The sequence below is a fragment of the Astyanax mexicanus genome, chromosome 11 (assembly GCF_023375975.1).
Source record: "Astyanax mexicanus isolate ESR-SI-001 chromosome 11, AstMex3_surface, whole genome shotgun sequence".
Lineage (NCBI taxonomy): Eukaryota > Metazoa > Chordata > Actinopteri > Characiformes > Acestrorhamphidae > Astyanax > Astyanax mexicanus.
Window position 1 is genome coordinate 33,721,617 of NC_064418.1, and position 25,534 is coordinate 33,747,150.

Consider the following 25,534-nt stretch of genomic DNA (forward strand, 5'->3'; position numbering starts at 1 on the left):
GTCTCTTAACCAATCGTGGTGCCGGTTCAAGGAGAAAGTCCCGCCTTTCAGGAGAAACGGCCAATCAGCTTGCTGGTTTTGCGGAGAGCTGTTTAGTGTGCGGGAAGCCCCGCCCCTCCCCTCGCTGTGAGTTCAGGCAGCTAGTCGGAGCAGCTGTCGTTAAAACTAATCTGGATATACGGAGATTTTTCTAAAAGAATGGTAACTAACCATGTAAACTGTGATGAGATTGTTTCTGATAGCTGGTTAAAAAGACTCTTCTCTGAATCAAAACATAAATTAAACCCATTGTGTGTTTAATAAAATCCAGCTTGTGACTCAGTTAGCTTAACTTTAGAATTAGCTAGATAGATATTCAGGGTTTGAGAAAAATCTACATATATATATAATGCCCTGCCCTTATGTGCCTGATCAGCCAATAACTATAATTTCCAAACTCTATTTGTTCAGGGCTAGTTTTAGGGTTTGTTAGAATTTGTTTAAATCTCAAGTATTGTGGTGTAATGTATTATTTAGAAGGGGTAGAAGAGATGGTTGAGCTGGAGAGAGAGAAAATGTGGAGAGGGCTGAAATTAACTGAACTGATCAGGAGTGGACTGAACAATAGAAAGAAGTATTAATGAAAGATTAGTAATTGTGTAGGCCCCTTAGGACTATTATTTACTTATGGAATATATCTGATCCATGTCCTTCTTGTAAATTTGTGCACCCTTCAATTTCACACACACATATATATATATATATATATATATATATATATATATATATATATATATATATATATATATATATATATAAAGCACAAGCCCTCGGTTGGGCTGTTGGGGCGGCGGAAAAAATCCCTTATTTTTAAGTCCAAAACTTGACAGGTATGGTTATTTAACGCTAAGAAAACCGAAGAAGGTATCAACGCATGCGCAGAATGCCACCGGCCTGAAAGTGCTGGTTTAAATCCGCGGTTCTGATGACGCATGCGCAGAATGCCACTGGCTTGAAACTGCTGGCGTGAATCTGCTGGCGTATATCCGTGGCTCTGCGGCTCTGCAGACAGATACTATTGGCTCTCTTCACTCAGTCACAGAGCTACAGCCCAGCCACGGGCTACAGGCGAAGCTCAGTCAGTCTGGAGCGTTTTTACAGTTTCTGCAGTTCATATGTAGGACTAATGCACCTCATAGTGAACAGAAAAAGGTTTTAACCACAATAACAGGATAATACCGCTCTCTACAGCAGCTAACCTCAGGAGCAGTCACAGAGCTGGGTTAGCTCACAAACTCAGCAGCAAACAGCCGCATCAGTAACGAAGCTAGTTAGCTCACAAGCTAACAACAGCAGGGGACTATAGTCAGTGTTCTTAGAGCTGGATATGCACAAGTTTTCGTTCCTCACTGCAGTTTCTGTGCGCTCACACTCCAGCTCCTCCACTCCGTATCGGTTTATACTGGACGCGCTGAGGAAGCCGCAGTTCCGCTCAGACAAAATTAAAGGCACGGTGCAGTTTGCGCGCTGCTCACCTCAGAATGTTTATAACTGCGCGGTTTAGTGAACACGGCTGCAGGTAAGACTGTTGAAGGCTACTGAAGACTATTAAAGTCTATTAGAGGTTATTGAAAGGGTTATTGGGACAGAAATCAGTACAGGCTGGTTAGATAAGTGGTTCAAGTCCTCGCTGTGGAGAATACACTGTCACAGTTTCGTAAAATAAAAAATTAAAGTCTTCTTTCGTGTTGTACTGTTTATTAACATCATTAAAACAGATTTCGCTCATTCCAAAATTTAGGTAAAATGTAGGTAAAAGCTCCATTTTATTGCTGTGATGTTACTTAAAAATGCGTAGTTTAAATTAGGTCCGCGCTCGGTCAAATTTAAATAATGTAATCAAGATATATTTGTAATGCCATCTAGTGGATCTACAGGATCAGTCATGTAAAAAATAATAGAACAATTAGAGCCTTAACAAACTGAACTCTATTAACATGAAAAATAACACTTTAAGACTTTTTCAGTCCCTGCGAATAAGTTTTTTTTCTTTAACAAATAAATATTAACTTTATCTGAGAGAAAGATGCTCCTTAAGGTACCAAAACTATTAACATATTTGAGGCTAGACAAAACAACTGCTATTTTCAAGTTTTTCTTTAACCCTTGTGTGGTGTTCGGGTCTGTGGGACCCGTTTTCATTTTTTATCAAATGATACAAATTTTTTTTTTTCTAACTCAAACTCATTGGCATTGGCTCATTTTTGTGAGAAACATATATCAAAACACATTTTCTATAAACACACACTGTACACCCCTACACATTTATATTACATACAGGATGTTTGGCCAAGGGCTAATAAACATTGCTTCATTTGTAAGTTTGAAACTAAACAAATTTTCTACTCATATCTTGAGTTTAATTCATTTTTCTTTTACATTTTATTAAAAAACTAATAAAAAAATAGTAGCACTTTTTGAAAGAAATGTAACATAAGAAAGGTAAAGGGCAAATATTAACCATGTAAGCTGTTTATATTGCTTGCAATTTAGGTGAAGCAAGCATGTGTTAAGCATTTTAATGTAAAATTGCTTAATTTTGCTGACTCAAATACAAGTAACAAAGTAAACGAGTAACAAAAATATGAACACCACACAAGGGTTAAGAAGATAAAAATGTCCACATTCTCTGTAGAAAGGGCTGCTCTTTGAGCTACAGTGTGCTGCGCCATTTGCGTAGCGTGCTGCGCCATTTGCGTAGCGTGCTGCGCCATTTGCGTAGCTCGCTACGCCATTTGCGTAGTTCGCTGCGCCATTTGCGTAGCTCGCTGCGCCATTTGCGTAACACGCTGCGCCATTTGCGTAACACGCTGCGCCATTTGCGTAGCTCGCTGCGCCATTTGCGTAGCGTGCTGCGCCATTTGCGGGAGGGATCGTCGATCCTCTTTTTGACTTCGATGCTCGAGACCATGACATATCGATTTCGATGAAATATTTGGACATATAGTATACAATATTTCTCCCTTCATCTAAAATAACCTAAGATGTTTCCTCTATACCTGCCTACCAGGTATGACCTTAGGGAGTGTTTGTGTGAACAGGAATAAGGGGATAGAGAAGGAAACAGTTGAAAACTTGTTTGAAAACTGAAAGCTTGTCTGATTTCTGATGGTGTTTACTGTACTTTGACATCAGCTGTGCAACTGTGGGTCTTTTGAGACATTTTAGATTGTAGGAGACCTCTTTTCACATTGGGTCTAGGATAATTTTGCTAGGACAGCCTGACCTTGTCTTGGTGGCTGCTGTTTTAAATGTTCACAACATGTAATTTTCCAGACAGTCTATTGCTCACTTTTAGACTTCTGTGGAAAGTCCTCTGAAAGCTTTTTGGATCTTGCTATGGTAATACTACTCACTTTAACAAATAAAAGCGAACCAGATGAAGGTCATGTTTGCACCTGCACATGTAACTAGTATTGTGTCTGTATCCTGATAAGATTTTAGCTACATGCATTTATTGTGCACTATATATTATATTCAGCTATGGAAAAAATAAAAGACCACTTAAAAATGATGAGTTTCTGCGATTTTGCCAAATTGAAAACCTCTGGATTATAATCAAGAGGAAGATGGATGATAGCAAGCCATCAAACCAAACTGAACTCCTTGAATTGTTGCACCAGGAGTAGCATAAAATAATCCAAAATTAGTGTGTAAGACTGGTGGAGGAGAACATGCCAAGATGCAGGAAAACTTTGATTAAAAACCAGGGTTATATTGATTTCTGGATATGAAGTTGTTTTCTTTGCATTATTTGAGGTCTGAAAGCTCTGAATCTTTTTTGTTCTTCATTTTACTTAAACATAGACCTCTAAAGAGAAACTGATTTGGAAACTATTTTTTTTCCCAGAGCTGCATGTTATTGTATATTTCTGATTGATGTGTGGGATGGATTACAGCAATTGTTACTTGTGTTTCAAACGTAGTGGGAGAAGGTTTGGGTGTTGAATATGTGATTTGAGTGATTGGTTTTAAATGTGTCTTTGGTGTTTTTATCTGCTTTGGTTTTATCCAGATATAATACTGATATTCTTAAAACATGAAGTGACAGAGAAGCAAGTTTGAAATGCTGAAGATTTAAATAAGACAGGAACCTCCAAATATTTTATCCAAGTTCTAAACTAATCACCTGTAGCTGATGGTTTTATCCACTCTCTGAAACATGTGAATTGTTTTCATTGGTAGCACAGTGTTAGCAGGGGGTTGTTAAAGGTCTTATGCAGAATGAAGAAAACCACAATTCATTTACATCAACCTCGTTTGTAGAAAGCGAGAAAGCCTATCATCAAGTATTTTATCCCTTCTCTTTGTCCCTCCCAATTTGTGTGAAAGCACTAAAAGTCATTCCAGTCAAACATGGCTGTAATATAAAGCCCCGAGTCCGTTCTAATGCTTCTCTTTGTCTGTTAGATACCAAGAAGCAGATCCCTGAGCGCAGAGCTGTTAAAACCTGTGCGGTCCACAAAAGCAAATCCCTTCAGCAGAGCAGGCTCTGTATAGAAGGCTTTGAGGCAGCAGACAGCTCTGATTCATGGAGCCGGTTTCTTTAAGAAGCTCGTCTTTGGGACACAGGAGATGGATGAGCGCTAATTAAGGCTAACCTTAGCACTGATATCTTAGTCCCCTTTTCATGCTCTCTCACTGTCTTTATGATGCCTCTAATTACAGCCCCCTCAGCTTCTTTGTGTTTCTCTGCTTATGTGTTTGTGCCCTCCAGTGGAGCTGAAAGACAACAGTCATGAATCTTAACGTTAGGGACGTCCTAATCTGATCTGATAAAGAGGCCGATACAGATTTAAAAAAAAAATGAACTATTTAAATTTTGATCAATTTCTGTTCTGGCATCTGCTAGCTACAGTTAACAGATATTATTCACACTCTGCAGCAGTGCAGTGCAGCATGTTTTCAGAAGAGCCTGCAGTGTGTAACTGAGAAGACAAGAAAAGAAAAGATAAAGGGCCAGAGAATAAAACGGAAAAGAAGAGATAATCCTCTTTAATATGAATATTAAAAAAAATTGTAGAAATTTGCTGTTTCTTCCATAATTCCCAACATGTCTTATTGTAATGAAACATAGACTACAATGAAACAAAAACTTATGTGAAACTATATTATTGGGAATATCAATGCATTATTGCTTGGTTTCTTCTCCCTAAATGTGGGAATTATGGAAGAAACTAATTAAAAGTTTAGTATTTTTCAATTTTTTTTTCATTTTTTTTTAAATTGCAAAATGAGGGGATGATTTGTTATTTTCTGTTCGATTTTCTTCTCTGGTCCTTTCTAACTCTGTCTTCCTCTTTTTTCTTCTTAAGTTTCCCCTCATCTTGTCTAATCGCTTGTCCCTTTTTCCTTTTCTTTCTTGTCTTGTTTTTTGTACTTTTTCTGTTTTCCTTTTTTTGTCCTCTTTTGTTCTCTATTCATTTTTTCTCTTTTAATCTATGGACCTTTTTCCTACTGTCTTGTTCTTTCTTTTTTACTCGTCTTGTCTTTTCTTATCTCTTGTTTTTTGTCTTTTTGTGATGTTTGTGTCTCTTGTCCCTTCTTTTCTTGTCATGTCTCTTCTGTTTTGTTTTCTTATCACGTCTCCTGTCCTTTTTTCTTTTCTATTCTCTTTTCTTCTCTTTCCTTGTTATTCCCTCTCCTTTCCTCTCCTCCTCTCTTTTCACCACTGTGCTGTACTCCGCCCCTCCATGCATTAAAGACTTTCTTTCTTAATGCCATCAGTTCGTCTCTGTGTGTTGGGAGTGCTGTGTGCGTTTTCTGTGGCAGTGGTAAGCTTCACAGGCTTCACAGCCTCTGAGCACAGCTGAAAGAGGAGATGCTGCATTCATCAAGTGCTCATTAAAGCACTTCCACTGTTTTGGAAAGTAAACCCAGCTCCTAATGAATGCCAACTGGCTTGCTTTCTCATGCACAAATGCACGCACACACTGGTGCATAAATGGGACAATGATAAGACAGCCTTGCAGGGCCATTTTCTGCACAGAGTCCCAGGCATACACTTCCTTTTTTTACTATAAGAGCACAAGCTTTAACAGTCCACAAACCACCAAGGCTGAGGATAATCATTGTGTTTTAAAGCCTTCTGTCTTTGCATTATTTTCATCCTTGTGGCTTTCTGTTCCATATCAGCAGCCTGAGAGAAGATAATATTTGTAATAGGTATGTCATCAGAATTTATTATTTTTGAGTTTGTGAAAAGACAGATGTCTTTAAATGTATTTTTATTATTTTTTTCTGCTATATGAATTCAAGTAAAATTGGATTTTGCAGCAGAAGTTAGTGGCTATAAACTAGTTTAACATACTAAGCTTACTGTGTCTGGAGACTTCCTACTGCAACTGGGTCCTGGACTTTTTCCTGCACTTGGAGACCTCAGTCTGTCAGGGTCAGCATCACCTTTTCAAGCACCACCCTATTGAACACTGGGTGCTTCCCAGGGATTTTTTTCTCAGTCCACTTTTGTTAAAACTGCTGACCTATTGTAGTAGTACAATGCTTTGTTTTGCAGTACTGTAATGTTTTAAAAAGTTTGTATTTTTTAATGCATAAAAAGTTAACTTTTTTTTATTTTATAAATATCATAATGCACACTGTCTGGACAAAAAACTGCCATTATCTGGAGTTGCTGCAGTTGGATCAGGTCGAGGTTCAACAACAGTATGTGCTGAAAGAATGAGGTCAGCTGACTACCTGAACATACTGAATATAGACCAGGTTATTCCATCAATGTTTTTTTTTCTTTCCTGATGGCACAGGCATATTCCAAGATGACAATATCAGGATTTATTGGGCTGGAATTGTGAAAGAGTGATTCAGGGAGCATGAGATCATCATTTTCACACCTGGATTGTTCACCACAGAGTCCAGACCTTAACCCCATTGGGAATCTTTGGGATGTGCTGGAGAAGGCTTTGTGCAGTGGTCAGACTCTACCATCATCAATGCTGCAAGATCTTGGTGAAAAAGGAATGCAACACTGGATTGAAAACTTCTCTACATTAGCTTCGCAGGCAAAACTAAAGGCAGTCCAACAAAATATTAGATTTTTTTTTTTTTTTTGGTGGTGACTTTTTTTTTGGTCCGGTAGTGTATTTTATACTTTGAGAGTTTTCTGAAAATTTGATTTAAACATTTACAATATATTGCCTTGTTTACAGTATCACAATATAAACAGAGTGCATTGCACTGTATGATTCTTTGGTAACCATCTATATGTCTGTGAATATACCAGAGCAGCCTTTCTGTTTGATTTGGGCAAGATGGGATGGTCCTTTTTGACCTTGATAAGCTGTTGCCAACTTCTGATTTGTCCCTCCCTGGACCACTGTCTGATTCTTGCCAGTGATAATCATGTGTGGTGAAGCACGCCACCAGCACTCCCGTTTTTTGTGATACTTTGAACAAATCATCTGGCTGGAACAGTTTGGCTTTTGCCAAAATAGCTTTCAGGTCTTGAAGCCTGAAAACCTGCAAGCTGGACCCACTGATTACAAGCAACAACTGCTCAGTCGTCATCTACGATATGTCTCAAACCCTTATATTATTTTTGTCATAATATTATCCACGTTATTCACTACATCTGTAAGTGGTATTTATAGAACTCTGTTATCGATACAAGATAAATATACACATTAAACACTTGGCAGGTTGATCATTGTGGAGGCAGTTGTGAGTCGTCTACCTTATAGCAGGTAAAAAATTAGAGCTATTAGAGGGAGCAGTGAGGCTGCAGGGATTTTTCACATTAGCGTGGTAGGACTGGCACCAGAGCTGAAAGTGAGACAGCTTAGCTGTGGTTATGTGTTAATTGAGGTTAACTTGCTCATTGCTCATTTGCCTGTAGAGGATCATTTGAGTAAATGGTAAATGCAGCTTATTGTTTATTTTAATTGATTGTCCCAATCTTGCCCTGATTAGGCTCACCTTTAGATAGTAATTAAGCAATTTCTTATGAGAGCTGTACAACTGCAAAACACTGTCGAGGTATCAAGTCAAGTATATCTGTGCGAGAGCTTTTGATTTATGTTTGGCTTCAGACAGTGTTCAAGGAAAACATGGTGAGCTTTCACACTTCTGTTAAGGATTTTATGTGATTGTTAAACTGTCAAAGTTTATGTAATGTTCTCAAACACTGTCAAGGTGGGAATGTGCCAGCAGTTTCATGGACAAAGTAGAGTAAGTGTGAGAAGTTGTGGGTCAGCTGGACATGAATGTGATATTAATACATGCTTGTGAATATGTGCCAGAGCATGTCAGTAAAGCCTTAAAAATATCTATTAGTTAATAACAATACTACGAATGTCAGAGTCAGAGAGCTATTTTTATAATTTCTGCAGTGATGGATGTTTCCAGAAGGCAACAACATGCTTCAAATAAGTGTAAAACCTCTGTATATAGGAAAATTGTTACTGAAATCAATACTGAAATGTCAAAAAAGTAGTTCAAAATTTCTAAGTGGCAACTTGGCAGAGGCAATCAAAAAAATAATTAATTAGTAATTAGTAAAATAATTTTTTGGAGCATTTTATTTGTCACAAACTGTAAAGAACAACTGGCAGATTCTAAAATTGACATACTAGTACACCTAAATCTAATTCTAAACTAAATCTGACCGAACTCTTGCCCAAACCTTAAACTTAAACAGAGAAGAATGTGAAATACATTTCTACATGAGTTTTGGTAAATTAATAAGAATCTGTAACAAAGAAAAGAAAGGAGAATGAGCTGCAGTGACTATTTTCTTTATTCTTCTTCAGGTTCATGGCACATAGGTTGCGTAGATTTGAAAAACTAAAGCTGTAGTAAGAATTGTACCAATATGTATAATTATAATTATTTGTGAAACAGCATATCATACCATGTAAATGAATTATCTTAGTGCACTTGTAGTCATATGTATAAAATGTATGAGATACTGTGGCTGAAGTTTGTGTGCTTTAGCTTTAGCTGCTGATTCTTCCAGAGTGGATCTGATATCAGATTTCTTTTTGCATTAATACAGACATGCACACAGTTGCCTGGTTGAGCTGTAGGAATAAATTACATTGTTTGTGATAATAGTACCCCCTCCTTCAGTGACCTCTTATGTTAAGATGTTGATTAAGTGATTGCTGATTGGCCTTGATTAGTTGTTTATGTTTAGTATGCGTGTTATGCTTGATTATGTGTAAAACACAGTAGGTGCTTTTTATGTTGTCATTTTAGTGGTCCTTCTTCTTCATTTTTAAATCGGCAGAATTTTTTGTTTTAATCTTTTTACACTTATACAAAAGAAAATAAAAAGCTGGTAATGCTTAACAGCTGAGTAGAGACACAATTAGATGCCTAATGCCTCATCGTTTTAGTAGAGCATTCGAGTGAAGCTTGTATGTGCTTATATTTAAACTGCGTTTCCCCAAGGGCCAGTCCACTACTATGATGTCACTGCTTTATCATACCTCCTGGAGCATTTCTTCTACCTGGTCTTCAAAACACACAGACACAGACCACCATTGATATTTGTATTGTAATCGACGGGGAACTGATTCGTATCATCCGATTGGTTTAGATACACATACACAAGATACACATAAACATACATTACATTACAGAGTTCAGTTACCCTGCTTGAAATATGAGCTGTACTTCTTCCCGCACCAGCTTACCAAGATTAAATAATTAAATATTAGATATGTGCCCTTTCAGATTTTTGTCCCTGGAACGGTTTAAAGTGCCTATAATACCTATATAATGAATATTTGCAGAAAATGAGAAATGGCTAAAATAACAAAAAAAGATACAGAGCTTTCAGACCTAAAACAATGCAAAAAAACCAAGTTCATATTTATAAAGCTTTAAGAGTTCAATAATCAATATTTGGTGGAATAACCCTGGCTTTTATTATTCACAGTTTTTATGCATCTTGGTATGTTCTCCTCCACCAGTCTTACACATCTCTTTTGGATAACTTTATGCCTGTACTCCTGGTGCAAAAATTCAAGCAGTTCAGTTTGGTTTGATGGCTTGTGATCATCCATCGTCCTCTTGATTATATTCCAGAGGTTTTCAATTAGTAAAAATTAAAGAAACATGGTCTCTTATTTTTTCTCTTATTAAAATATGTGACTGGACAAAAATTAACCCCCTTCAAGTCAGTATATAGTAGATGCACTCTTTCTTAGTTCTCTTTTAAACTGAATCTGAGTGTTCTCCAGGTGTTCTCCTTATATTTTTCTCCATTTATTTAGCCTCTGCCGTTACAAGCCTTTTTGGTTGTGCTGCCAAAAAGAACCTAGACAGCATGATGCTGCCACCACCATGTATCACAGTGGAGATGGTGCTTGTGGTGCCGGCAAACATAGTGTCCAGCCTCCATTTTGGTCTCACCAGACCAAAAAAACTTCTTGCGAAATTTGAGTCTTTGGCAAACTGTTCTCAGGGTAACTGGTAAAGAAAAGAACCTGGGAAAACAGTTGTCGTTGGCAAAGTCTTTCCCATCTCAGCTGCTGAAGCTGCTGAAAGACTCCTCGCACAGTGAAAACACCAGAACTGCAAATCATGTTCCACTGAAAAATAGTTTCACACTCAGACATTTAAACTGCTCTATTACATCTAAAACGCTGCAGGATGTGGTACATGTCCTCATATGGCATCTCCACCACTGAGGCACAGTTGTGAAAAGGAATTGGTGCTTGAGGTTAAAACAGACTGTAAAAACTGATTTTAATCGATCAGGTATCACTAGCAACATTTATGTAGCACATTTACCTTTAAAATAACAGATTTAAATTTATTGTGTTACTCCACTGAATTGTAATAGGGGGAGAATAGTGTCTCTACCATCCTTACTTCCAGATACTGCGCTGTGTAACTCCAACTGAAGTTGGCAAAACTGCAAATACAATGGATCTGTATTTCTCAGCTTGTCCAGAAATGCATGTGTAAAGTCTGTTCTTTAGGCTTGTCTCAAAGTGAGAATTGCCCTTTACTAGTTCTTACGAAATGCTGCTTGCAGTATTCAGACCCTTTTTTATTTTCCTTTGTTTTATTAGATCAGTGACTTTTTTTTCTTTTCTCTTTTCTCGATACGCTTATTTTGTTTGCGTATGATAAAATAAGGCAGTTCAGCTGAGTACAGGTGGATGAAACTGTACCTGTCATTATAGAAGCTTGACAGAAAATTGACTACCACAATTTTAGATGTAATTATTTATTCCAACATCGCTCTGTTCTCACCGGGTATGGAATGAGCACCTGTTAACAGCTTGTTGCCGTAGTAACAGATGTTATTTTCTTGAGCAGAACAGGGCAAATGGGGATTCTTTCATTCAACTTTAGTGAAATGTAGTCCTGTGAGCAGAACTGGGCGAGAGAGCAGAGGAGCCGGTGCTCAGCTGCATGGAGATGAGCAGCGGCACTGTAGACCTAAAACAGAGCTGAAACTCGGTGAGTTTGGAGTGCAAATGAGAGAGAGAGCAGAGTCACAGGGGTGGGAACCTGGAAAAGGAAAAGGGAGCAAAAAGGTTAGCTGACTGACTTAAGACTTACTTGAAGTGCATAGAGAGAGGGCTGGGGTATGGAGACAACGTGGACTGGAAGATGAGCAGAGAAATACGAATAAGATGGGATTTCTTTTGTGTAATATTTTAGATATTGAATATTTTGTGATCTATACAATGCTTCAGTAATATAATAAGTAAGAAAAACTCCTTACATCGAAAAACCTAAATGTGGTCGTGTTTAGGGGACCTGAGACATGCTAAAGAACAAAAGAAAATGTGTATAAAAGAGAAAAAGCTAAATTGAATGTACCTTAATGCAATAGTTCACATCCCTGTTGCTGCTATGTTTTTCTGTTTCTATATGATCCAATTAATCATACTTATGACTCATGGGTCAATTCTGACCTGAACTGTACTGTGTACTGGAGCAGGATGGAGGTACTCTGGAACCATGATTAAAAAGCTGTGCCTTAATAGAAAGGTCTTACCTTAAAAGTGATGCCCATTCAGGCTGTCAAAAAATAAGTTTATACAGATTCAAATCCCATAGAGCCCATAGTGACTAATCCTGAGGCAAATACCGCTCTGGAACAAAATAAGATGGATGATCACAAGCCATTAAACCAAGCTGAACTGCTGGAAATTTTGCACCAGGCATAAAGTTATCCAAAAGCAGTGTGTAAGACTGGTGGAGGAGAACATGCCAAGATTCTGTTCTCCCAAAGTGATCAATAATTCTTTCAATTTTGCTAGCTGGCTGGGTTTATGTACGTTTTGGGATATACATGTAACAAGTCAATAATATAATGTAATCATTTAGGGATTTTGAAGTTGGCCTGCTTTTTAGCCCTGTTTTTGTTTTGCTGTTTTAGTTTCATTGAAGAGAAACCACTGTTAGAGGTTAAGGTAATACAGGTAATACAGTTTTTCATTCTAGGGTCCCTTTAACAGTGTAACTACTTCATATAATGATATTTTGTGATGTTTATTGTGTTTTTTTTTAAATACTGTAGTAGTAGCTTGGTCATATTGTCATACCTCTAAAGCTAATTATTATTAAACGTAGGCTGGTGCAGAATGTGGAACAAGAATAAGAATAGGTAGCACATTTGTTTTTCAGGGTTGTCAGTCTGTATCATTTGTAAAGAGAGGTGAAGAGAGTAATGTGATTCTTCTGTTGCTCCTCCCAGCCCTTTCACACGCTCTCAGCCCTTCCTCCTGTTGGTTGCATGTCCACAGACAGCACACCCTTTTCTCCTATACAGAGTAGCCAGCTGTCCGCAGCCGCTTGGCTGTGTTTCTCAGTGTTGGGATAAGGATTAGTGCATGATACAGTTTGTGAAGGCTATTTGTGCCAGGTGTTTGTGAGGAGCTGTGCATATTTTGTTATGTATATCTTCTTTAGTCCTTAATTCATTCCAGGAGGGAGAGTGCAACCAGACAGACTGTTTTTGTGTGTGTGTTGTAGGGGGGTGATGATGGAATGCTGTGTAATAGGCTACTGTAATGCAGGCTCAATATAGTATTACTCCTCAGAATCCAAATGTATTAACATTCAATATTTGTGTACATTATTGAAATTAAGTCTTTATTTTATTAATCTCAAATTATATATTACACAGATTAGCTTGGATCTGGTTTCTAAACCTTTCAAACAGATCTTGTTCAGAATGTACAAGAATTTAATTATATAATCATATGCTCCCATTTTATTCCTGTCTGCTGCTATTCACTCATATTTTTCACTTTTACTCTTGTTTCACTTTCTATTGTTTGTTTATACTTTATACAGTTTTTTTTTTATTCCTGTATATTCACTCCCATTTTATTAACACTTCCATTTTTTCCTGTCCACACCTGTTTCACTCTAGTTCACACCTGTACCATATTTTACTTATTGTCACTTATTAATCATTCCTAGTTACCTCTGCTAAACTTGTTCATTCATATATATTTTTTTCCATGTCTTTTTTTCTCCTATTGAATCCTTTTCAATCCCATTTCATTGCTATATTCTCCTTTTGCCTTCGTATTAAATTCTATTCTTCTTATTGTTTCTTTTTTAGTACAATCCTATCTCATTGTTATTCAGTCTGATTCAACTGTATTTCATTTATTTTTCCTCCTAATTCATTCATATTCAGTTCTATGTAATACAATTTATTCCTGTCCACTACATTTCACTTCTGTTTTCTTTTATTTTACATTGTTTCACTTTTGTTTCCTCCTGTTTCGCTCCTGTTCTCTCCACTCGGTCATCTTGTTGTCCTATTTACAGTTTTTTCTTCCATCTCTACACCAGCTAATACTTCTTTTTTTCCTTTTTTATCTTTTTTTTGTACACTCTTTGGTACAGGGAAACTCATAGTGTTTGTATGTTTGTGTGTGCAAAGCACGCATGTTTTGGAGTGAATGGTCTTGTGCTGACTATTACTGAACAGTGTTTTACACTAGACTGGATGCTAAAGTTTCTCAGCAAGAGCAGGCTGTTCTAAATGTATGGAGTCCCAGCACTCCGCACATTGGCTCAATCCAAACATCTGCTTTCACAAGGACATTCGTGCTCACGTGTGTAGAGTGCATGAAATCCTCAGCCAAGCCCAGCAGCGGGAGATAGACTGTGCATCAGAAATCTCAGAAAGCTTGAAGTGTGTGACTGCTGGAGGCGCTGAACGGAGGGTCCTATTTTCCACTCATTAATATTCTCTTCCTATCTTCTAGAGCTTGAGCTGCAAACAGGCGGCAGGCAAACAGTACACTCACACAGGAGACCTACACACTGCCTCTGCATCCATAATGAGTGCGCGTGTGTGTGTGTGTGTGTGTGTGTGTGCACCACTCTCCGTTTTTACTTGGGAGATGGGTGTGTGGGGTTGCATGGTTAGAGCTTGTGGTGAGGGGGTATGTATGTGGTTGAGTAAGTCTTGTTACTCCAGCTGACTGCGCAGTCGCTTTTTTCCTCAGCTTGTGTCGACCCCAGGAGACTAAGACACACAGTGCAGAACAAATGGACACACACACACATACACTGTCCCTTTCGTCCATTCTGCCAGTGTGGGAAACTAATGTTTTTCCCTCTCTCTTTCTCTATCTCTCTGACTGTCTCTGTCTTTCTCTCTCTCTCTCTCCCTCCCTGCTATTCTCCTGCTCTCTCTATCTCTCTCTCTCTCTCTCAGAGCCGGCTAGTCCTGGCCCCTCCCCCGCCACTCAGGAGTTGATGACACGGTTGGGCTTCTTGCTGGGCGAAGGCATCCCGGGCTCTGCACGCATACCTATGGACAACAAGAATGAAAAGAAGGTATTTAATTTTCCCACCACAGCTGCTGCTGCCTGAGAATAAGAGAGAGAGAGAGAGAGAGAGAGAGAGAGAGAGAAAGAGTGGGGGGTGGGCACTGGGCAGGGGGTTTGTGAGATGAGAGCGTAACAGATAAGACAGAGTGAGGTAAGTACACTGAAGGTAAGAGGGAAGGAGGGTCCTAAGCGTAAGTGTTAGTGATAATAGTGATACAAGTGGACAGATCATAGAAGGAAGAAAAGTGAGAGAGGGAGGGAAAGAGAAGAGTGTGGGTAAAGCGAGAGTTGGTGAGAGAGGGGCGAGCAGTGGAGTTGTCTGTTCTGTACTGGAACTGGATTACAGTCTCACTATCACTGGAATGGCTTCACTCTCTCAGTGTAAGGCAAACTTTGTACCGGGTGTGACGTGTGTGTTTGCCTTTACTGTGTGTTTTGGGTAGCATGTAAGTACAGTGTAAGGTTAGAGTGTGTTGCAGTATGGTTGGGGGCAGTTTGTCAGTGTGTGTGTGTGAAGTGTGTGTGCATGCATTTGTGTTGTGTGGTTAAAATCATTGATTTGTGCTCAGCTGACATGTGCGGTGCACTGTTTCGGATGGAATCTGCCCCCTCATAAACTCGAGTTTGTGTACAGGGGCTTCTCCAGAAATAGAGGAGGGGTAATATTTCAGGGTCTCTTTTTGTAAGTGTGTGTGTGTGTGTGTGTGTGTGAGAAAGAGAGCTAATTAGGCTGGGACTGTGAGGCAGTGGCAGAGGAACCTTTGAATCTCCTGCTTGTGAATTCGGTTTGGACGCTGTAGCAAAGTCTCTTAGATTAAGTTAAGTTATAATTGTGAATGTATTTAAGGTATACTGTACGCTACATGGACAAATGTTTTCGGGCACCTGCTTGTTTATTTTGTCTTACAAAATCAAGGGACAAAACAGTGAGACACCTGTTCTATTATGACTGCAGCATTCAACTACTTTAAGTTTAACAGTATTGCTAACATAGATGTGCAAATCTAATAGAACATGACTCTCTGGAGGAGGTAAAAATGAGCCAGCTGGCACTCTGCCTAATGCCAGGTGTGGCCTAGATGGGAGTTTAAAAACTTCTGGCCTTGAACTTTGAAGAAGTGGTGCTCTAGTAGATGAATTTTAGGGAGATTATTTGACTTAATGCTCTTGTTACTAAATGCAGTCAAATTCTCAAAGAAATATTTCTCAGACTTTGATTAATATGTACGCAGTCAATTAGCAAATTTCTAAGCTTCCCACCATGTAATACAGCTCATCAAACAAGGGCTTCCCTAAGTATCTTTCTGTCTGATCTAAAACAGTGCTGGCCAGACAGGGGAAGGTTATAAAAAAAAAATCAGAGCTAATTGTGTTTAGCTTAAGGTTTCTACAGCATGGAATGGTATTAGTGGCAGTTCAGGAGAACTGTGGAGTACAATGTTAGATTGATCATGCTTTAGCAATGTGTTGACAACAGTGGCATTGGCAATATTCACTTGCTGTTGATGAGAATTCCACAAAATACTAGTACATCCTGGATGCAAATGTCAAGCCTCTAACCCAGCTGATCCACCTTTCAGTTGTGAAGTCAGAGACAGAAACTGCAGCATCTGTTGCTGCACAGTTTGTGTTGGTCATCCTTTAGGTCATCAGTGGCCACAGGATGCTGCCTGATGTGTCTGATCCACTTATACCAGCATAACACATACTAACACCTAAACACCACCATGGCTTAGTCCCTTTAATTCTGAAAATGATCCACCAAACAAATACTACCTTGCTCTGTGGTGGTTCTGTGGGGTACTGAGGGTGTTTAAAAAACACTCTAGCCTCAAGTAGATTTGCTAATTACAATACAGCAATAAAGTACAATGTACACTGATGAACTGACAAATAGTATGACATTTTGTATTTTTGCATCCCTGACAGGACCATACAGCTACCATACAACTAAAGATATTGCTGATTAAAGTGTTGTATTTTTTATATTTTCACTGGTGCGCCTTATGTATAGATTTTACCAGCCTTATGTATAGATTTTTATAGATTAGCCGCTAACTTCACTAAGCGCTAGCTCTTTCTGATTGTATCCTTCGCATTTACTGTGTTAAAACTACATGGGATGAACCACTAGCTAATATAGCCCTGGCTTACTGAGATGCTCAGTGTTCCTCAGTATATCGTTTTTGGGCGGCAAGTGCTGCAGTTGGCAGCTAATGCTAATGCTGCTGCACCCAGCCATAGTGGAAATCTGGAAATCTAAGCTTACTGTATATAAACAGAAGCACTTTACTTACCCAAATAAATCGTTTTCAGGACAGAATCTTTGTAAATTAACACACTTTTGAGATGTTTGAATTTTTTTTTTTTTTTTTTTAAGAATTACGGCCCCAGCAGCGAGACCTGCTAAATTAAGAGGAAAACATGGCAACAACCCTTCTTTATTAGTGTTGCATAATGCACCTTATAATCCTGTGCTCCTTATAGTGCGAGAAATACGGTAATACATATTTGGTTGCTAAAAAGTCTTTGACTTGAACTTTATTTATGTGATATATTTTATCTATTTATAATATAGATAAAAATAAATAGATTTATTTGGCCTTATTTAGTCACAGTGTAATTTTAATAAAAGGTTGACTGAGTCAGGCACTACTCCATTCAGCCTTAAAAGAAGAGCATAGCTGATGGAACACAAATCTCAAATCTCTGACTGATCTCTGCAGAGATTCTGGGTTTTTCAGCTTTGAGATGGTTTGAAGTTAAAGCAGTTTGCCTCTTGGTTTGTTTTGGTGCTGATGAATAATGTGGTGAGTGATCTTACTCCAAACACGTGTCTCTGTGTGACTAATGAGAGGCTGATTTATTTTGTCGAAGCTCTGGATGCGCTCGGGTTTGTTTGGAGTTTGAGAAAAAAAGAAGAAGGCTGAACTCGAGATGAACTCTCTGGGCTCGTCTTAAGATGGAAACAGTTGATCAGAGTGGGTTTTATGGGTTAGGGCTTTTATATGCTGTTTCTCTAGATAATTCTCTGTAATGTTGAAGTGTTTTGATTGTGTATTCATTTCTTCTGTCTCTACATTCTCCTTTTTTCAGGGTTCTGAGAAAGGGGGTAATGATAGAACTGGGTGTGCGTGGTTTGAGGATGAAATAAGGTCAATAAAGTCCTTAAAGCTAAACAGAATATTTGTGTGTGCTTCTCCACAGTGCTCAGTGAATCAAGGGGTGAGTCCTTGCTCCACACTGACCAGTAGCACAGCTTCTGCGTGTACAGACAGCCCCTGCTCCACTCTGAACAGCAGCGCCAGCCACCCTCCCACCAGCCAGCGCAGCCCCTGCGGCACTATCACCAGCCCCAGCTCCACTTTGGAAAGCAAGGACAGTGGGATCATAGGTACTGCACACACTCGCACATTTACACACACACGCACACACACACACACAGGCTGTTCTTCTGCCAACCGCTGCACCCTGTGGCACCATTATCAGTTCCATTCAAGAATGATGATATTGCAGAAAGACACACACACACAAAGTATACAATAGGTGCTGGTGTTATATAGTATTACACAGCGATATTAGTAGGTGTGTAAGTATTGTTGTGGAGAGATGATGCTTTGAAAGTGGTCTCGTCTACTGCTGGCAGGATTCTCTGCAGATCTGTGCTTTGGTACTTGTTGACAGACAGATTACATATTTCTCTGTTAATTATTATGAAACATGACAGCTGAGAGGTTTGAGCCGCTGTCAGATACTGCGTGAAGTCTTTGTATGTGGCCTCTTCTGCCACAGTGAGAAAGATCTTATCCAAACATTTCCACAGATTTCTGTTCCTTGTGTCTGTTTTTTTTTATCTGTGTATGGATGAGTAAGTGTGTGGCTCAGAGGTCTGTTAGGGCTGTGTTTAGGACAGAGTTGTGTGTCATCTCATTCCTGACTGAATGATGGGAACAGAGTATTGCGAGGTTAGACCCCAATCATGTTTTGTTTTCTTCAACTTTACTGGTGAATAATAATCTGTGAGCAGAAAACAGTAACATAAACAACAGGTCTCAGAGCATTCTTTTAATGTTTTTCTCTTGTCTGTTTTTTGTTCTCTCTGTGTTTGTATGTCTGGTTTACTTCCTCTCTGCTTATGTGCATCTTTCTCAGTATGTCTGTCTTTTTCTGTCTATCTTCATCCCTGTTTGTATCTGTCTTCATCTTTCTGTCTGTCTGACTGTATCATTTAAGAGTCTTATTGTCTGCCTTCTTCTCTATCTGTCTGTGTTCTCTCTGTCTTGTTTTTGTCTTTCTTTTTCTTCCTCACATATGCCTGTCTTTCTCTCTGCCTGTCTGACTCTGTCTCCCTCTCTGTCTGTCTTCCTTTTTATGTCTGATTTTCTGCATTCCTGTCTGTCTGCCAGCATTTCTTTCTCTCTGTCGTCTTCTTCCCTGTTGGTGTCTTTCCTCTATCTTCTTTGCTCTTTCTCTCTGTCTTTCTCTTTGTCTCTCTCTCCATCTTTTACTCTAACATGTATTTAGTATATTTGATTAGCAAGCATTTTAATTGAAAATTGGAATAATTAGATTGCATGCTAATTTGCATCGAGTTCCAAGATCCTTACTTCATACTGATGTTTTACTTTCTTGATATCCAGAAGCTAGTTCTATATCTGAAAACAAAAAAGGATTTAATGTAAAATATAACATTAAGGGCGTTTTCACACCTGTAGTTGGGTTCTCTGGTTTGAATAAGGTGACGAGTTCATTTATTTGGAGCATTAAAAAGTTTTTTCAGTGGGACGTCCTGTAGTAAGTGTGTGGCTGTGAGCAGTAAATGCTACAGAGTCGTTCAGTGTGAAAACAGCTTAGTATGGAGCAGCAGAGACAGTGTTTGTTCATAGCTGTAGTAATTATCTGTCTTATATAACAGCTTATTTCTGCACCTAGACAACAGTTTAGATCAAACCTGAGGAGTATTTGATTTACACCACAAAAAAAATGCTCCAGAGTTTGTATAGATCTAGGGATCCAGGGTCTCTGTTCTGTTGTTTTAGGCTGCCCCCAAGTGCTGAAACGAACCACACCAAGGGTACAAACGAACCAGTGCCTGTTTTAACCGGAGTAAATAGTGCTGGTGTAAAAACGCCTTGATGAACATTTCCATCTGTTAACATTGGTAATATTGTGCTCTTGAAACAGTTACCAATATGCCATATTAAAGTTACTAATAAAAATTAATGCTAATCAGTATCATATGTACATGCTACTTCACTTTCTGGGATCTGATTTGATGTACATATGTGTACATTATGTTATTTATTTATTTATTTATTGCCAATTTGCTGCAGGTGTTTTAAAATGTTTACTCTATTTTTTTCCTCTGCCACCCTGACCATAGACAGAAAGACTAGACAGAAGACCTTAGATCTTACTACTAAGATCTTACTACTGCAGATATTTGCAATAATTCCTACTAACGGTGCCACTGTGTCTACGATATGTAAAAGATAATCCTTTGTTAATATCGCTGTGAATATATATTTCTCTTACCACCAAGACTAAGAAAAAGAGACAGAGAATATAACATATCACACAGTGCCTTAAATATATTTACATCTAATCTGTTTATATATTTTAGTGTCATACTCTTGGGTTCACTTGGTAAGCATAGTCACTTTTAAATGGTACAAACATCCAGCAGACACATTCAGATCTCAACTTAAAACTGTTAAAACACATTAACATCTGAAATATTAGCTGGAATAATCTAATTTTAATTCTGAACAGCCCACAAATTTTGTCTGTTTCTAGAAATAACCCTCCAGCTATTGGCTACTTCTATTGGAGTTTCTACTGGAGCACTGATGACCAAATTCACATTATCTTTAATCTTTCTGGTTCTCACATCTGGCAGCTGACAGCAGTGCATTATGGTTTGGCACTTGCCAGATGTGATAAACGCAATTGAAATGCAAATTTGTAACACTTGTGTTTTAATAAGAACCTCCAGTGCTGATTGGACTGAATTGCTGTTGTTGTGGATTATTACTACCTAGTGAGTTAGAAATAATGCTACAGCTATGCTGCTGAAGCCCAAATGGAGCATTAACTCAACTTGGGCTGAGCGAATAACGACATAATAAGAAAAAGAGAGCGAGAGACATGAGGCTGAAAGGTTTGGAAGCACTGAAGAGAAGAATAGTGACTGATTAATGAAGTTTCTGTAGTAGAAAGAGGGAGGATGGAACATTCTTTTCTCACCACGTTTGAATTTTCCTTCTTTTGACAGCCATATAGGTAGGATTATGCATGTGTGTGTGTCCACAGGATCTGACACATAATACAGCTCACAGCTGATGTGTCTGGGGAATGGGTTTAAGCTTAGAATCTCTGACAAATGGCTCAATCTATCTTCCATCCTCCCTGATAGCCAAGACAAGCATTCACACCCGGACCGGCACAGGCTTCCCTTCCCTCAGAGTGATGATTCTGCATTACAGCAGACATGCACTCCAGCATAGATACACATCAACTGACTATCCTTTTTATCAGTAAACACCAGTGTCTCTGTAAACAGCTGTTGTGTAATCTGTGGAAATGCATACACAGCAGTCCCTCTTGTGTTGCCTGTTAATGTATGGACTAAGTGGTGATTCTAGGTTTTATGGTACACTACACAAACCCCCTCTTCATTGCGTACACACAACACTCAACTGTTTGAATCAAATTGCACCATACACAGAATAACGAACACCTGCCAACAATAACAAGAGAGGTGGGCTAGAAAATAATAACACCTAGATGCAATACTGTTGAGAATGCCTAGCTCACAAATTTGAATTGGGGCATCCAATCTCAAAAACAAGATTTATGTCCAATAAACTAATAAATATAAATGCATATTTTTAAATATAAATGTTCATTTGAGCTTCACAACACTGTCTAGTGAGCAGCAATTAGGATATAGTTACATATTAATATTTTCAAAAAACACCAGTGACCCCAACAGTTTCGGCATCCTTTCTCCATGCTGTATTACGCCGATCAGAGTCCCTATAAACAGCAATGAAAAGCTTTTCTTCCATGCTTCTCTGGAATTCTTGAAGGTGAGACTAAAATGTTCTTTCATACACTGCGCTGAGGACAAGTATCAGGCATGCACCTGCTCTCTGATTGGATAGATGCATTGCGTTGGACAAATTCATTTGCTTAAAGTTCTCCTTGGCGCATTTTTTATTGGAACACATCTCTTGGACTCAACGCACCGAACCCATGATGCACTGCGCGACTGCATCTGACTGAGCCGACTGTGCATTGATGTGACGGTGCAGTGAAAATGCAATGTGAGGGTAGCCCTCTGATGCCACCTCCCCAGAAATAGAAAGATTTAGCCGCTCTGATTCAGAAGTTTAGGGCTAAGCAGTTCAGCAGAGCTATGTGTGGTTGGCCGGTAAAACTGCTCGCTTACCAGAAGCTGCAGTTCCTCATCCAACCACTAGTCAGAGCTGCAGCAGAAGCTCCGCTGTCTTCTCTACCCACTCAGTGCTACAGCCCAGCCACAAGCTACAGGCTCAGCTCAGTCAGTCTGGAGCGTTTTTACAGTGTCTGCAGTTCATGTGTAGGAACAATGCGCCTTGCAGTAAAAAGAAAATAAATGTTTTAACCCCACTAATACAGCTTTCAGCACAGCCAGTGAGTCACGGAGTTAGTTAGCTCACAAGCTAACAGCAGCAGCTTACAACAGCAGGAATAACGGAGTTAATTAGCTAACAACAGCAGGAATATCGGAGTTAGTTAACTCACAAGCTAACAGCAGCAGCTAACAACAGCAGGAATAACGGAGTTAGTTAGCTCACAAGCTAACAGCGGCAGTTAACAACAGCAGGAATAATTGAGTTATTTAGTTCACAAGCTAACAGCGGCAGTTAACAACAGCAGGAATAATTGAGTTAGTTGGCTCACAAGCTAACAGCAGCAGCTAACAACAGCAGGAATAATTGAGTTAGTTAGCTCACAAGCTAACAGCGGCAGTTAACAACAGCAGGAATAATGGAGTTAGTTAGCTCACAAGCTAACCGCAGCAGGAATAACGGAGTTCGTTACCTCACAAGCTAACAACAGCAGGAATAACGGAGTTAGTTAGCTCACTAGCTAACAGCAGCAGCTTACAACAGCAGGAATAGCGGAGTTAGTTCGCTCACAAGCTAACAGCAGCAGCTAACAACAGCAGGAATAACGGAGTTAATTAGCTCACAAGCTAACAACAGCAGGAATAACGGAGTTAGTTAGCTCACAAGCTAAGCGCAGCAGGAATAACGGAGTTAGTTAGCTCACAAGCTAACTGCAGCAGCTAACAACAGCAGGAATAACGGAGTTAATTAGCTCACAAGCTAAGCGCAGCAGGAATAACGAAGTTAGTTAGCTCACAAGCTAACTGCAGCAGCTAACAACAGCAGGAATAATGGAGTTAGTTAGCTTACAAGCTAACAGCGGCAGTTAACAACAGCAGGAATAACGGAGTTAGTTAGCTCACAAGCTAACAACAGCAGGAATAACGGAGTTAGTTAGCTCACAAGCTAACAGGAGCAGCAGCAGTGGTCACGACGGAATTACTAGATGCGGATGTTTTCGTTTGTTTCCACCCTGAATTACCTCAGAATTTTAACTACGCGGTTTAGTGGACACGGCTGCCAGGTAAGACTGTTGTAGGCTACTGAAGACTATTAAAGGCTATTGGAGGTTATTAAAAGGGTTATTGAAGGCAGAAATCAGTAACAGTTACATGCTGGTTAGATAAGTGAGCATATTCACATCCTCGCGCTCACATTTTCGTAAAAGAAAATGGGCTTCTTCCGTACTGTTTATTAACATTATTAAAACAGTGTTCGCTCATTCCAACTATTTTAAAATTTAGTTAAAAGCTCCGTTTATTGCTGCAACGTTACTTACTAAAACATGAATAAATTAATAAATGAGGTCCGCGCTCGTAATGACAGCAGTTTATGAGGGCGGGCAGAGTCAGACTGGATTTTTAGCCCAATCTAAGCTCTAGTTGGAGCGTTAGATTACTGTTGTAATATAATAATAATATATTATTAGTTATATATTAACAGTAAATATGAGCTATTTTAAGCAGTAAGCTGACTGAAGAACAGGCTGTGAGGCGGCTGATATTGGGACACATTCCTGCGGTATTGGCATATAAATATAAAAATTGTTGTCATAACTATTTACACAAAAGCTATATCTCTCCTGAAAAGCGTTTATTAACACTTTTCTATCAGTGTAAATTACCAGTGTTTGCTCACAAACACGGTCTATGTCTAATTAGTACCTGTATGAGGGTAGTTTATATGGTATTATTTATTTATGCCTAGACATGCATTGGATGTACAAAGTTAACACACTACCTTCTATAAAAGGGTGAGAGCTCCTAACACTGTGAACGCTGCCAAACTCCCCAAACATTCAAAACATTTATTAACACAATGTACTGTTATCCATCATGACAGACAATAACTTTATTTAGCACGAATAATAAAAGACAACTTTACCCAAATCAAAGTCATCTGTTACAGGACTGTTACGTTATCCAGTGAAACCAAGAAATCCATGAAACCTTCCAAGAAAATAACCATTTGAGCTGGTGTGCTGTTAAACCTCTATTAACTACTGGGGCTGTAACGGTACGTGTTTTTCTTGCGAAACGTCACGATACGGGAGTCACGGTTCGGTTTGCGTAAACGCACGCAGCATACACGGCACACAGGCAGTCTGACTGGAAAGAGTGCACGCTGAAGCACACAAGCAGAGCGCGCGTGCGCGCAGCAAAGCAGATAATTCGCAACTGTCTCTCGCTCTCTCTCACTCTCGTCATCTGTCTCACTCACTCGCTTGCTCTCTCTCTCTTTCACTTACTTCGTCTGTCTCTCTCTTTCATTCGCTCGCTTTCTTTCTTTTACTTACGTTGTCTGTCGCGCACTCTCTCTCGCCCGCTCGCTCTCTCTTACTCACATTGTCTGTCTCTCTCTCTCTAGATATTATAGATTTTATAATATAGTCAAAATTATCTAGTCTTTCAGAATTAAACCACACTACACTATTATTATTTTTCCCTCACAGTAATATCAGAGAATTCAAAAATTTAATCATGATTTTAATTCATTTTAAGTAATAATATCATTTTATTGACATATTTCTTAAAAAAAGAGTTCAAACACTAAAAAGCATCCAGTCATATGCTTAGGGAAAAATATTAGTAGTTTATTCAGTTAAAGTAATGCTGTTATTTTTGTTCTTAATAAAGCGCCACAATCAGGCTAATTTGTTTGTTCCAACAAGATCCAGAAAGATGGAGTCTCTCATGTTGACAGTAGAAGAGAACTCTGTTTTCAAGCATTTAATAGAAGTGTTCGAGCCCCGTTACAACACTCCATCCCAAAAAACAAAACATGATTATAATGAAATTCCATTGTTATTATGAAGTTAATAAAGGTTTGGCTATACAGAATACCCAGCCTCTTTATTTTTTCCACCAATCGTACCGAAAATATACAGAAATCCTTCTGAACCGTGGGGTTTATGCCGAGGTGTGACCCAAACCTTGAATTTTCTGTACCGTTACATCCCTATTAACTACCTATTGATGTTTAGCACAATCACATGAGGTGTAGTTGCATTTTATTTAGGAAATGAAAAAGGTTTAAATAAAATTGAGCTTCTCTGTATTTCTA

General features: G+C 38.9%; 1 protein-coding gene across 4 annotated transcripts in view; it reads left to right on the plus strand.

The window, feature by feature from the left end:
* tanc1b (tetratricopeptide repeat, ankyrin repeat and coiled-coil containing 1b) overlaps positions 1-25,534 on the plus strand; it is a 168,612-nt gene that overhangs the window by 70,472 nt on the left and 72,606 nt on the right. For all 4 annotated transcript variants that reach the window (XM_049484700.1, XM_049484701.1, XM_049484704.1 and 1 more), the window contains 2 exons: positions 14,702-14,823; positions 18,024-18,210. In XM_049484700.1, coding sequence (XP_049340657.1) covers positions 14,702-14,823; positions 18,024-18,210 — 309 coding nt within the window. The remainder of the gene's footprint in view (positions 1-14,701; positions 14,824-18,023; positions 18,211-25,534) is intronic.